General features: G+C 41.7%; 1 protein-coding gene across 1 annotated transcript in view; it reads right to left on the bottom strand.

Annotated features, from left to right (window-relative positions):
* Positions 1 to 15,813, bottom strand: part of RNF150 (ring finger protein 150) — a 313,307-nt gene that overhangs the window by 55,921 nt on the left and 241,573 nt on the right. The window contains exons 5-6 of the mRNA XM_051819466.2: positions 12,778 to 12,874; positions 7,029 to 7,239 (exon numbers count right to left, since the gene is read on the bottom strand). Of these exons, the coding sequence (XP_051675426.2) occupies positions 7,029 to 7,239; positions 12,778 to 12,874 (308 nt within the window). The remainder of the gene's footprint in view (positions 1 to 7,028; positions 7,240 to 12,777; positions 12,875 to 15,813) is intronic.

Here is a 15,813-nt window from a genome sequence, read left to right as displayed (position 1 = left end):
ACAGCATTCATTTATCATTTATCTGAATAAATAAAAGCTTCTAATTATCAGGAAGCTTCTAAATTATTGTTGGTAAATTAGAATTGGTAAAATTTGGAGCCAAATAAACTGACTTAAATTTAGATAATTAAAAAAAGAAATAGAGATGGAGGTATTCCATCTGCTGGTTCCCTCCCCAAATGGCTGTAACAGCTGGGGGCGGCGGGGGGGGGGGGGCTGGACCAGGTTGAAGCCAGGATCCAGGAACTGCACCCGGGTCTCCCACATGGATGGCAGGCATCCAAGCACTTGGGCCATCTTCCACTGCTTTCCCAGGCACATTAGCAGGGAAGTGGATTGAAGTGGAGCAGATGAGACTCAAACTGGTACTCATATGGGATGTGGGTATTACAGGTGGAACCCTAACCCACTGAGCTACAACATTGACCCCTTTTCTGTTATTTTTAAATGCTCTGCCCATTTTGAGGCAATGCAGATGGGAGAGAAGGACAGGAAGGTATGGAGATTGGTAGAAACTGTCTAAGGGCAGAGCACTGTCATACTGAATTCCACTAATCCTAGCAAACAAGCAGGGAAAGGGTCCCTCCCAACCTCAAGCCTGTGAGGGGCTGCTGCATGAAAACATTGAAGGGGACTTGGAATTATGATCTCTGGAAGATGGAGTTCTTCAGAAAATCTGCAGCAGTGTGCTGTGGACACAGGTGTCCATCCCGCCTGTAATCAGGGGACAGGAGGCCGACGGGGGTGTGTGTGCTCTGAGGCTGCTAACTGCTGCTGGTGTGGAAGACGACGGTCAGGGCAGGTGGCCACCTGAGAGGGTGAGCAGGACTGGGGTCAACATGGGCTCTGTCCCAAAGGAGCTTCTGCAGGGGTCAGGGGACTTTCAGAGGCAGCTGGAAACTGAAAGCAGACTATGGGTGCACCGCAGTTGCAGTAGGTTCTAAAGGAAGCAAGAGAGACTCATCTGTCCTGAGTTATGACAGTGACAAGTGAAAGGGCCCAGCACGAAAACACTTGTTTTGGTCTGTTTTTTGGGCTCTCAAGGGACTCTTAGAACTGTCAGTTACCTAAGAGTAAACAGAAAACCGTGAGCCTCCTAGACTTTGCATGCACCGGCAGGGGACGATTATACCCATCCAATACATTGTAGGTGTCAGTGTGGCCAAAATGAAGATCGTTCTGAATGCATCACAAGCCACATCTGTTCAACACATTAGTTACATGGTTTCTTTTCCCCAGGATCAGCAGAGATAGGAAGTGCGCAAAGGAAATTTCCCAGGGGGCATCCATGCCACTTTCCATTGCATCTGGCCATGTTGCAACCTCCACAGTAATTCGTGTGTCTGTGTTGCTTCCTTCTGTGAAGTTCGAAGGCCAAGTCTCTTGGCAAACACATCACGCCAGGTGCTCCTGAGAATGCACTAGAGCAAGTTGAGAGGTTCTCACTCTGCTCAGCTTCCTCTTCATTCCCACAGGCTCACTGTGGTTCCTTCTAGTTAGAGGCAGAAGGAATGGCAAGTGCGTAAAGATCTATAGGCAGTGCCAGAGGACTTGCACTGTGATTCCGCAAGTGGAACAGGGGAATGGATGGTGCTGTCAGCTACCTCCCAGAAAGAGAAATGGAGGTTTCAGATTCCCCCAAAGAGGTGCAGAGTGGCACTGAAAATGGTGAAGGGATAATGATGTCTTCTCCTTTTGTGTCTTTCTTTAGCTCCTCTGTGAGGTCTCCAAACACACAGGGCTGTTTGCCTGTCTCTCCCTTTGGTCTGATGGAACTATTGCCTCTGAGGAAGCAAATCCAACAACTGAAGCCTGAATGCAAGGAGTCAGAAGGCAAAGCATGCTTTTGGATGATCGGGCATGCAGATGAAGATTGGTGATTGACAGTTGGAGGTTTGTTCAAATGGTCCCTTGGAGAAGAAACACTGTGACAGGGAATTGTCATATGAAGCTGGACAAAATTAGAATGTTTTTCTCCCAGTGTCAGATTTGCAATAAGCTATAAATGCTTTTATTCATTTTCTTTTTAAGATTTATTTATTTTGCCAGTCAATGTTAGAGAGCAAAAGAGAGATAATCTACCATCCACTGGTTCACTCCCCAGATAGCCACAATGGCCAGGGCTGGGCCAGACTGAAGCCAAGAGCCAGGAGCTTCATCTGGGTCTCTCACTTGGGTGCAGGAGCAAAAATGCTTGGACCAAGTTCTGCTGCTTCCCCAGGCCATTAGCAGGGAGCTGGATCAGAAGTAGAGCAGTCAGGACTTCAACTGGCACCCATATGGGATGCCGGAATCACAGGCAACAGCTTTACGAGCTACACCACAGTGCTAGCCCCTGTGCTCTCCTTCTTTCCTCCCTCCTTCCTTTCTTTCCTTCTCTTTTTTCCCTTTTTCCTCTTTCTGAGAGCTACAGGTGATCCTTTAATGCTGGCTTTTCTGTCTTTACTGCAAAGTCAATCTGTTTCCCACCTTCCCTCTGTGAGTCTGAAATGACTTTGATGGGCGCTTGATCTCCTGCATACCAGCACTATTTGTCAGAAATGGAACAGAGGTAGAGATGAGAGTGAAAGTGGGAAATAAACACACTTTAATCTTTTAAGAGGCTTAGAAGATTGTTGATAACGAATAAATAACAAAGCTAGAAGTGAGTGAACAACTGTCATTTTCTCCGCTTTCTATGTGATGGCATAGTGAAGCTGAGCACGGGGCTCTGGAGCTAGCAACCCAGTCTGAATTCCAGCTCCACCTGTCACTAGCATTTGACCTTGGGTCAGTTACTTTAATCCCACTGTGCCTCCACTGCTGCATCAGTAAAATGAGGATAAAAATAATATTTACCTCATAGGGTTGTGTGAGCTAATATACAAAACAGACTTCAGTGAGTGCCTGGCACACAGCTGGTGCTGTGGATTTGTTAGCTACCGGGTTTTCTTCTCCTCGGTCTGTGGGGATGTGGGGAAGGAAAGAGGCATTCGGGGAAATGTCAAATCCAACCTCCACTGGGCCGTTTATTTGTGATTTATGGCGAAATTACAGCTCCAGCCACATTATTTTCAGGTAGAATGAAGAGCTGATTACAGTGATGCTGAGGAGAACTTTTCACTCATTTAATCACACTTTTGTGTTTGTTCATTTATTGATGAAATATTTATTTGAGGAGGGAACTAAGCATTTTGCAAGCTGCGCAGTGCAATGAATTTTCCCTATAAGGAACTTATAGTCATTTTGTTCATGACATAAAGCATGAGCAACTAACCAGAGTGGTTATGCTTAATTTTGTTAAGTTTCATTAAATACTAATTATAAATATATGGTCCAGGAAGATACTGTATGGGAAAAATTTAGTTTCTGCACCAAGAAAGGAAGGGTAAAATATATATTGAATTCCAAAGACTGAGAACAACAACAAAAGAAGAATATAAAACATTTTGGTAACACTGGGCTTAATAAAATAAATTATTAATATGAGCTTCACTCATCTATTTTTTATTTTTTTAATGTGGTTGTTGAAAATTTAAAATGACACGGACTTTGCATTTTATTAATATTTGAACTGCACAAATCTAGATTTTCAAAGACAAAGGGATCAAAATTTACCTTTAAGGACTTTTAAATGTCTAATGGGCAATGTTTCAATACTGAGATCTTTGTACATCTTTAAAGCTCAAGATTTTATGTTAAAATTCTTAATGGGGCTGGCACTGTGGCATTGCAGGTAAAGCCGCTACCTGCAGTGCTAGCATCCCATATGGGTGCAGGTTCGAGTCCTGGCTGCTCCATTTCCCTGTTCAGCTTTCTGTGATGGCCTGGGAAAGCAATAGAAGATGGTCCAAGTGCTTGGACCTCTGCACCCATGTGGAATACCCAGAAGAAGCTCCTAGCTCCTGGCTTCAGATCTGTGCAGCTCTGACTATTGTGTCCACTGGGGAGTGAACCAGCAGATGGAAGACCTCTCTCTCTCTCTCTCTCTCTCTCTCTCTCTCTCTGCCTCTCTGTAACTCTGCCTTTCAAATAAATAAATAAATCCTTTTTTTAAAAAAAAAAACATCTTATTTATTAAACTCTAATAAACCTTGCACAGATAGATATTTCTCTCCAAGTTCCTCTTCATGTCACCCACTATACAGGTCCTAAAAAAATGCTGTGGTTATAATACTCAACATTCAAATCTCTGCAGATTGTCTCAACTGTATAATAAAAGATTATCAGGAAATAGGCCAAAATGTGAAGTGTGATTACTTCCTCATACTGGTGTCCTAAGTGATTTTTTTAAAAAAATATTATTTATTTGGAATACAGAGTTGTGAGAGAGAGAGAGAGAGAGAAGGAGAGAGAGAGAGAGAGAGAGAGAGAGCGTGAGAGTGTGCATCTTCCATTCTTTGGTTCACTCCACAAATGGCCACAATTGCTGGGGCTGGGCCAGGCTGAAGCAAGGAGCCTGGATAATGTCATGTGGGTCTCTGATGTGGGTACAGGGGCCCAAGGACTTGGACCATCTTCTGCTGGTTTCGCAGGCACATTGGAAGTGAGCTGGATAGGAAGTGGAGCAGCTGGGACTGGACTGGTGCCTATATGGGATGCCACTGTTGCAGATGGTGGCTTTATTCAGTGCACACAATGCTGGAACCCTTTTTCCTTTTTGTTTCAATCTCCCAACAATGAAATTTAATGTTTATTCATCAAAAATGCATATCTTTAACATAATTTTATAAAATCAACAAAACAAAAATATATTTTAAAAAAGAGGCTAACTTAAAAAGGAAATACCTCAAAATATCTCAATCTACTTTTCTATATTTCTGTATTTCCAAATTTTCTATACTGATGTTACCTAAAACAATCAAATTACTAGAGGAAAACAGGGGAAACACTGCAAGACATTGGCTTAGGCAAAGACTTCTTGGATAACACTCCAAGATCACAGGCAGTAAAAACGAAAATAGACAAACAGAATTATGTCAAGCCAAGAAGCTTCTGCACTGAAAAGGAGGCAATTAACAAAGTGAAGAGGCAATTGACAGAATGGGGGAAAATATTTGCAAACTATATATTCATAATAGGGTTAATATCTATAATATATAAAGAGCTCAAGAAACTCTACAAAAACAAAACAAACAATCCAGTTAAGATCTGAGCAAAGGATAAAAACAGGCATTTTTCAAAGGATGAAATACAAATGGTCAATAGACACATGAAAAAATGCTCAGGATCATTAGCCACCATGGAAATGCAAATAAAAAGTATAATGAGGTATCACCTCACTACAGTTACAATGATTATTATCCAAAAATAAAAAAAAATACAAAACAAAACAAAAGAAAAAACAAACGCTATTGAGGCTGTGAAGGAAAAGCTACCCCAATACACAGTTGGTAGGAATGCAAATTGGTACAACCATTATGAAAAACAATAGAGTGCTTCATCAGAAAACTAAAAATAGGTCTACTATATGATCTAGCTATCCTACTCCTGGGAGTATGTCCAAAGCAAATCAAATAAATGTATGAGAGTAATACCTGCACTTCCATGTTTACTGGCAGCTCAATTTACAATAGCAAAGATGTGGAATCAACCTATATGTTCATCAAGTGATGACTTTATAAAGAAAATGTGGTATATACACACCATGGAATATTACTCAGTCATAAAAAGAGTCAAATCCTGACATCTGCAACAAAATGGATAGAACTGGAGATCATTATGCTAAGTGAAATAAGTCAAATGCAGAAAGACAAATATGTTTTATTTATTTGTGGAAGTTAATATATAGAGAGTAAAAACATTATGTGGATGCAGTCTCATTGGGTATCTAGCTATAAATATTACTTCATAGAATCCTACCAAGTAAATGACAATATACTCTTCTTTCCACTTGTTATGATCATTGTCAAAAGTCCCTCACCTTATGGTGTTAATATCTCTGTTTTCAAGAAAAAGTAGTATATATGTGAATGTATATGATGTCTACATTTGAATGGCAAAATGTTCAAAACATTATAAAATAAAAAAGTTAAAAAAGAGCCACACATTTTGTTTAAAAAATTACAATATCCACCCACTCTTTTATCAACACAATAACAGCAATCTATGACAAGCTCACAGCCTTCATCATATTGAATGAAGGAAATGTGGAACCACTCCACAGAGATCTGGAAGCACAGAAGGATTTCCACTCTCAACACTTTTATTCAATATAGTTCTGGAAGCTTTAGCCAGAGCCCTCAGATAAGAAAAAGAAATCAAGGAGATAAAAACTGGAAATGAGGACTTAAAATCCCTGTTTGCAGGCAACATGATTCTTTATAGGGAGACCAAAAGACTTTACCATAAATTAATCGACGTACGGATTTTCTTAGAATTCCTGAAGTCATTATGTCTAGTATCTCAGATTGAACAGTGAGTACTTTAGGTTTTTGCTTCCATCTTGATATTAACACACATATTTTAATATTTTTATGATAACGGCCATCAGATAGAGTGTTTCTGCTGGAGATGAGCAGAAGGATCCCCAGGAGATATTTTAATCTGTAGGCTACTGTAGAAATGTCCACCGAAAGGAGTGCCATGTACCCCAGTCCTTTGGCAATAGACAAAGCAGCCTCCTGCACAGAGTCTAGACAAGCTCATACAATGACACACACACAAGAACAGGTGCCACTGCGCCTGGTCCCAGTTCTTTTGAGTACCCCCTGTAGTTTCTTCTCTCACTTGCTCTCTTCTCTCAGTGGCCAGACCACCCCATACTTGCCTCAGGGAAAGGAACATGGAGAGTGTGCAGAGCTGTGTGGGTATGCTCTGATGTCAGTAGTGTAGACCAGAGTACAGACACAGAGCCATACCCATTGTATGCTCTGATGGCTCTGGAAAGAGCTGGGCTTTTAAAAGCCCAAGAAGGTGTGACTGTGGACCCTCGCAAGGACATACCCACACAATTTTCTTTTTCTTCATAAGGAAAGGTACCTTGTTTTCCAATTCCACGAGAAACCAGCCCCTATGGCTAAGGCACTTGTATGTACAGCAGAACTTACTGTTGGTAGTAAAGATGACTTCTCCATCCTGGGGGGTGGGGTCTGCATCCTGAACCACCTGCAAGGCTCCCACAGTCCGGACAGCAGGGTCCAAAGTGACTGAACTTTCATTCACCGTTGTGTCGCTTGCGCCTGTGATCTGGTTGGTTGGTGGACCTCCCAGAGAGCCCTCGAAGTCCGTGGGCAAGTCGTCCATGCAGTCAGCATTGGGCTGATGGGAGCAGAAAAGGTTCCATTCTTAGTGCACATCATTGACTTGGAGATGAAAAGTCAACATCCCAAATATTTTGTCTCAACAGAAAATTAACTTGTCTACTGTTTTTTAAATAAATGTGCCTTACTTTAAAAATTCCACATTTAGTTTCTGAAACATTAACATGAAAAGATCTTTCAAAATTTCCTTTTCAAAGGTTCCCTTTAGATCTAGGTATAAAGTTTTAATTCCAGCAGATCTAATAACTTATCTGAGTAATTACTTAGGGAGAGTATATGATATTTATTTATAATGATAGCATTTCTTTACATATAGAATTTACTCCCCACATATGAGAGAGCTAGCAGCTGGTAATTATTCTCAAAGAGCCACAAACTGTTTACAAATATGCTAGTGATATGAGAGTAGGAGGGGGGATAGAATGACTCACTGTGTATTGTTCATTAAAGATGCAGACATACACAAACACACACACAAAAGCACAGGGAAAAACTACTTGTAAAAACACATAAACCAAAAACAATTATATAAAAATACCAGGAAATACTCAAAATGAAATTGATCATACATCAGTCAAATCCTCTGAATTGAAATTGAAGAATCATACAGCTAGGGTGAAACCATATTGTTGAATCACCCATTGATTATAGGATACTTTGGTTCCTTCCTAGATTTGCTGACAGTTCCCCTTGCACACATTGCTATGGGACTCTTCTGCTTTATAAAGCAGTCCTCACTGTCACCAACACTGTTGAATGACTGCATTAGTGGGCAGAATCTGACTCTCTGCGAATTTGATTCTTTGGTCTTGGTTCTACTGTTTGATGTAATGTGAGTACAGTTATATCTCTTCCATAAACAAGGCTTTAAAATTGCATTCAGGGGCCGGTGCTGTGGCGTAGTAGATTGAACCTCCACCTGTGGTGCAGGAATGGGCACTGGTTCATGTCACAGCTGCTCCACTTTTGAACTAGTTCCTTGATGATGGCCTTGGGAAAGCAGTAGAAGATGGCCCAAGTGCTTGTGCCCCTGCAACCACATGGGAGACCCAAAAGAAGCAAAAGGCTCCTGAACAATGTAAGATTATCCCTCTGTCACTGACTTTTTAAAATAATGTTTATGAATTCAGGGAGAGACACTGAAATGCAATTTTATTTTACTTTTTTTTAAAGATTTATTTGAAAGGCAAAGTTACAGATAGAAAGAGAGAGAGAGAGAGAGAGAGAGAGAGAGAGAGAGATCTCCCATCCGCTGGTTCATTACCCAGTGGCTGTTGCCTTCTCCAACTCTTTTGGAAGTGAGCTAATTCACTGAAATTCAATTTGTGAAAAGTTAATTCATAGAATGACCAATTAATTAAATTTAGCAAACATACTTATTATGATATTTGACATAAACAGGCATGTTTATGGACACCCTCCTCAGCACCAATCTCTACCTCCTTAGTTTATTAAGCCATGTCTCCTAGTTAATTTCAGTCTCCATTTTCTCAATAGCTATTTCACACACACACACACACACACACTCACACTCACAAGTAAAATTCTTCTTACAGCCTAAGGAAAGAATTAGAGGTTCTGCAGCATCACAATCAGATGTTTCACAGCATGGACCACCCTAATTTTTCAGCCACACCTTTAGCTTTGGATACTTAAAAACACTCACAGAAAACAGAATTAAAGAAGGGACGTTTTGTGCAAAAAATTTTGCAGCCCATGCATAATTTTCCATACTATGCACTTTCAGTGAACTTTGTGGAGACCCCAGATATGTTCCTTTATCATCGTGCTTTAGCTTATTCCATCCTGCACAGGATGTCTTATGCCCTCACCACCCCTGCTCTCTAATTCCAAGGTCTCAAATTGACCTCTCAGGGGTTCCTAATCACCCTATAATTCCCAGGCCAACCTCACATTTTCTAAGAAGTTTCCCTGTCAGGCAGTCACATTTGATCCTGCAGCACCTACAAGATTTATCTCCTACTCAATTATGGTCCTTTGCTAGTGCCTTTCCCTCCCTCCCTCACTTCCTCCCTCTCTCCCTCCTGGCCACCAAGCATTATACAGTGAAACAACCACATCATATTGATTGCTTTTAAAAAAGCTATATAACTTTATTTAATTTTTAGATCACTTGGGGAGGATGTGAGGAACATGACAGTGTGACTTATCAGGGAGGAAAGGTTTCACAAGGAGTGTGCTGAGTTAGTTGCTTTCCCATCTGTAAGCACCTACATGCAATAACAATTGACATATTTTTCAAAGGATTGTTCCCAGCCACTGACATTGCTCTCTTGTATGTTTCTTTGCTCTCAGTAGGGATGGTGTTATTTCTCTAACAGGGGGATAGAGAGAGAGTGAAGGAGCTAATTAGCTCAGTGAGACCGTCAGGAGTACCAGGCATGGATAATTTGACTTGGATAAAGAATTGGTAGACCAACCTTAAAGGACCTCACAGTTACATCCATTCTACATGGTTTATCAAATACAGTGGTATTTTGAGAAAAAACCACACACACACACACACACACACACACATATATCTTCAAGAAGTCACAATCATAATATTTAAAAAAGATCTCAAACATTAATTCAGCTTGGCATGGGGAAATTCCCAAAATAATTCAACTGTTCAGGAGTCTTGTGAATACACCAACTACACAGGGTTTTCTGTTCGATAATCATCATCCTATTCATATCAGGAGAACAGCGGTAAGAGAGTTTGCTGGCAAATGAAAGACCCAAGTTATAAGGTACTTTAGTGGGAGATTCACTGAAGTTGTGTTCTGTGATCCTACAAAGACAGATAGAGTTCTGACTGTACAAAAGGAGAATGAAGCATTGTAATATAGATAAAAGGATAAAAAGAATTCTGATAATAGAGGATTTCCCACCACCTTTCAGTATAGGATCATATTTCTCTTGACACAAAGGAAAAAAAGTACTCATTGTTACAGAAATTTCATGATCCATGCGCTTTGCTCATTATAGAGAAATCACTTACAAAATGAAAATGTTTCCAGCTCTTGGTTTTCAACTTATAATTTTTTTTGCCTTACAGCATAAGCAGGTACATAGGCACCCAGTTAAAAATAATAAAAGCAAAAAACCCACAGACAACAAAACCATATACCACCTGTACATGAACAATCTAGTGTATGAAGTTTAGAACTACATCATCTGTGAACCCCCACTGTCCAAAGGCAAATAAGAGTGAAATTCAAAATACAACCGTGTGACCAGCAGCCTTTAAGATTCCAAAGATCTACAGTTCTACAAACATGGATTGAACAATTAGGATAAGTAAGGGATACACAGAAGGACACACAGCATCAATTAACAAAGAGACAGACTCTTTTCAATTTTCCTTGAATAAGAAGAAATGGAATACCAGGAGCACAGTAAAACAGCAAGGTAATTACTCTAAGCTCCACACAGAGGTTTCTGTTAGCTGAAGGACTTTCTAACTGACAAGACTGTGAGCTTCTACAGTGAGATGGAAATTGTGAGAAGGGAATAGTAATCTCACTGGTAGCATGCAGGCATAGAGCTACTCCACAGCAGAAGGGTGGAAAGGCCCCACATCCAAACACCTTCAAAGATCCTGCTTCATCTTCTCTAGGAGCAGAACAGGAGGAATGGAGGGCAGCCCACATGCCTCGGTGCCTTCTGAGAAGTGGCACATGGCATGTGCCTTTCTCTTCATGAGGATGGTCTGTACTGGGGAGTGATCTTACACGTGTGTCCTGTTCTTACATGGTTGGCCTTTAACATTTTTTGAGAAAATTCCAAAAGATGCTACTGGTGTTTCTTTTTCTGGAAGTCCAGTGTGCTAAGTAAAATCTTGTTCGGAGGTGGTAGACATCAAGGCTATGGAAAGAATGCTCAAGTGCTAAAAATGAAAAGTTACTAATTTTAGAAACAAGTCAAAGGATACCCACCAAAAACAATGAATAGCTGTATTTATAGTTAATTTAGGGAGATTATACCTCCATGGAAAAAGTCTGGAGTCAAATGCTATAGTGTTGGCTTGGCTTCACTGTCCTGGGGAAGAGCAAAATGATCGATGTGTAGGATCTTGGAAAATACCTCGAGTAACAGGAATTAGGACAAATGATGCTGCTGTCTCCTGTTGACTGTGTAAGATTTCTAAATGTTCTGGAGACCAAAGACACACACACACACATACACACACACGCAAGCACACACATCTACATTTCTTCTCTCCCTTAAAATAATCAGCTATAGCTAAAAACGCAAGAAGTAGAAAACCAGATTTTTTTGTTACCAGTATTGGGTAGAGACACTGGATTTTTACTGATGTTTCACATTTACTGTTATTGATTTTCACCTTGAATGCATTATGCATTTACAGGTCTGGTGAGAACATTTGATGCCTTCTCTTTAAGATCTAGCACAAAGCTATAGTCACACAAGTTGATTTGTGTTTGTTGATACTCTACAAATCAGAGTACAGCTAGCAAGGAGGCAGTTGGCACAGATGGAAAATTCAGCCCATTTATGAACTCACAATGCTTCAGGTGTTGCTGCTCCAACAGAGTCACTCTGATCTTCCTAAGATAATTGGCCCTTTGGCATTAAAGAGAACCTTTGATATGTGATCTGACATCTTGGGACTATTAAAATTCTCTTTATTGTCTGCCATTGGTAGTAAGGATGGCAGTTCAGAGGTTGCAGCAAAAAGGAGTGGGGAAGAGAGGGAAACTGTTATCTGTATTCTGTTTCTCCGGCTTCTTTTAGATAGTGCCTTATGTTTTCCTCACATCTCTCAGTAAAGCCTTCAGACATGGTGGTCCTGCCCCTGCTGGCTTAGCAGGGCTAACACACAGCTGCTGCTGTCTTCAAACAACAACAGTTTGTGAGCTTCACTTGACATGATCTTGGAAAAGTCTTTCCCTGCAGCATTAATCCAGGAGCTGGGATTCTCTTTGTACTTGAGGTTTGGGGGAGACTGGATTTCAGGAAAAATGGGACTGAGGAACCCAGCTTGAGGGAAGTGTTAGAAATAGAGGCAGTAGCCTGAGTTTCCTGTTCAGTCAAGGTCTCCACGAAGATCTGAATTAGTCAGAGGTTTTGAGCCTGAGTCTCAGTCACTGTCCTCCTCTCCCACTGCTGGAAGGGACTGGCTGACTGTGGGCAACATCACCGGGAAGTGTGGCATGCAGATGCCTGCTGACCAAGCAACAGTGGTGAGGATGCAACAGGCCAGCAATGTGTAGCTGGCTTCTTGTGCCTCTGCTGGTGCTCACCTGTTCTCATTATGACCAGAACATACACCATCTTGACTCACAGACACACACAATGGGTCTGGTGGAAGGGTCATGCAGTCCTCAGATTGAAAACAAGTGAGGAGAGAAGTATTTTCAGACATGGGAGTTCTTTGGGGGCCTTACTGGATGATGCCAATGCTATGTGACAGGGAATACAGGAAATACAGCCAAGATGATTTCTCCCTGCTTTGGGGGGAATGCAGAAAGACAGACATTATGAAGCTGTAGGGCTGTGCTGTGCTTACCGGGATCCCTAGGGCTTTAAGAATGTTCATCTTGCACATGGGACAGGTGCGATGGTCTAGAAGCCAGGGATCAACACAGGACTTGTGGAAAAGATGCCTGAAATGAGAACCATACATCTTAGAGCGGTGGTAACTGCAGAGACAACCTCGTCCTCGATAGCCCAGAGACTTGTCTGAAGTCCAAAGTATTTCCTGTTACACCCTGGTGTGATACAATCAAAATCTGTCTGGGTCCCAGGAGTGCCCTGTATGATTTGCTACTAGTCTTCCAATTTTCAAAAAATGTAGAGAATGTGGAATTCATGAGAATTTTCTCTTTCTAAATAGGATGAATATTTAATGGAAAGAAGGCAAGTGGGGGAAACTTGGACAGACTTTGCAGGATGACTTGATAGAGGTTAATTAAAAGAAAAAAAATCCCAAATTTCTTTTCCCAGAGTCAGAAGATAACTGCAAAGTGAAGGTTTATTTCCATTAAGAGTTGGGATCTAACACAAAAAGGCAGAAGAGCTCCTGGAAGCATTTAACAACACAAATGACATTTTAAGTTGTTTTGGCATCTGGCTGTCAACTCAGAAGCCAGAGTGCAAGGCTCTGTGGTTTCATTGCGGGTAACTGCCACTGTCCATGCATTTGATGTGCTCAACTGCCTTGCCATACTCCGGAGCCACCGATGGCCTTGTTGTGAGGGGCAGGAGAAGGGGGATCATTTATTACATGCTGAAGGGCTTCCTAATTGAACATTCTTTCAATGGGGCTTGCAAATGGCCACTCAGAGATGTCCAGAGCTGCTCGAGGCAGAAGCTTCTCTTCTCATGCACAAGCCTGCAGACTACTGGCAGAAGCAGTGGAGCTGCCAGCCTGGGGTAAGAAGAGAGCAGACGTGGCTGAGAGCTTCCATAGGACATTCCATCCGTGCCTCTCTGTCTCTCCCCTCAGTGGGGCACAATTCTCGAATAGTTCTATCCTATTCTCTCACTTTCACCTTTTTCTGTCTTCACTGAAATGAAAAGCTCATTTCTGTTGTGTTAGATGGTTTCAGGCTCAAATGCTTATAAAGTACCCTCAAGTTAGAGAAGAGCTCAGAAAGTGCCGCCTCTTAAATTAAAATCAAGAAGAATTCATGTACCAAGGATGGAATTAGCTGAATTAGCTGTATACAGGATATTATCAGATTGGGTATTAGAAAAAAGGAGAATAGTAAGCAGGATGTATTATTATTTCCAGATTATTGGTTAGGATACTCTTGAAGATTAATTACTATCTCATTCATTCATTTACCCATGTAATCATTCAGCAAGTGCTATATGCCAAGAATTGTGCTCAAAACTGAGGATCAGTGTGATGGTGATGTGGTTCCTTCCCTTAGGGAAGCAGGACAGGCAGCTGTTAGGAAAATAATATGTTGAAGTAATCAGTGACTATAGTGCAAGTTCCACATTACAAGAACAAGGAGTTTGATGCGTGTGTGCGTGTGCTTAGAACTAGATGATTTATCCTAGTTCTGATGTTTACGGAAGGTTTCCCTGAGGAAATGATAATGTTGAGACCTAGCTACATGGGCACTATCCACATGATGAGGCAGTAGGAAAGAAAAAAGCTGTTCCAGGCAGAGTGCAAGCATCCTGAGCTAGGCACTGGAAAGCAGTTGGTCCCATGACAACAAAGTGAGGAGGGGCATTCGGGAGCTATGGGTGTCTGGCATCCATGTCGGACAAGGCCACTCCTCATACCCCCAACAAGCAATACTGACCATCTGATGTGCAGGCTCTACATTTAGGAAGCAAGTTCCTATATCTGAACTTGTTTGCCGATTGCTATTGCTCCTGGGAAAATGCCAAACATTCTGATCATTCATGGGAGGCAACTTTGGTCATTCATGGGACGCAGCTCTGTGCTGTGTTTACTGCACATGTGCTGGAATGAGGCTGATGGTACGGCCTATTTTAATACTTAAGTAAGTTGCTTAATATCCCCAAGCCTCAGGTGCCTCAATTGTAAGAGGGAGCTGTATCTATGCAAGCAGGGCAGTCCTTCTGAGTCCAGTCCATAGCAGCTGGCAGTGATCCTCTGATCCCCTAAGGCCTCTCTCCATATGTGCAGGTCATACTGGATTTTTTTTTCTTAAAGATTGCTTATTTGTTTATTTTACTTATTTGAAGGGAGAGAGACAGAAAGAGACAAAAGAGTCAGATAGAGACAGATCTTCTCTCTGTTGGTTCCGCAAATGCCTGCAACAGGGAGGGAACAGGCTGAAACCAGGAGCTGTGAACTCAGCAGACTCAGTCAGTGGCCTAATAGATGGGTGGCAGGACCCAACTCCTTGAGCCACCATCTGGTGCCTCCCAGGGTGCAGAAGCTGGAATCAAGAATGGAGCTGGGATTTGAACCCAGGAACTCTTTCTTTTATTTTTTCTCATATTTTATTTACTTATTTGAGAGGTAGAGTTACAGACCCAGAGAGGGAGAGACAGAGAGAAACGCCTTCTATCCACGAATGGCCACAATGGCTGAAACTGGGCCAACCTGAAGCCAGGAGCCAGGAGCTTTTTCTGGGTCTCACGCATGGGTGCAGATGGCCACGCACTTGAGCATCTTTCACTGCTTTCCCAGGACATAAGCAGAGAGCTGGATCAGAAGAGGAGCAGCTGGGACTATAGCTGGTGCCCATATAGCATGCTGGCGCTGCAGGTGAAGGCTTAGTCCATTACACCACAGCTCCAGTCCCTGAACCTAGGAACTCTGATACGGTTTGTAGGCATCCCAAATAGGAATTAAACTGTTGTGTCAAATGCCTGTCCTGTGCTGGTCCTTCATCCATCTCCTCTGTGATGGAAGTTTTCATTAACCTTGCCAAAGCAGTATCACCCTGTTATTTAACCAAATATTAATGTAGGTGTTGCAATGTGGGTGTTTTGTAGATGTTATTAATATCTACAACCAACTGACTTTAAATGGAGAAAGTTATCCTCAGTAAACCGGGTGGGCCTTATCTAATTATTTGAAATCTCCTAAGAGGTTTCCCTGAGAAGAAAT

Source organism: Oryctolagus cuniculus, chromosome 8 (genome assembly GCF_964237555.1).
Source record: "Oryctolagus cuniculus chromosome 8, mOryCun1.1, whole genome shotgun sequence".
Taxonomy (NCBI): Eukaryota; Metazoa; Chordata; class Mammalia; order Lagomorpha; family Leporidae; genus Oryctolagus; species Oryctolagus cuniculus.
The sequence above is the reverse complement of the archived record's forward strand: the minus strand, read 5'-3'. Positions and strand labels throughout refer to the sequence as shown.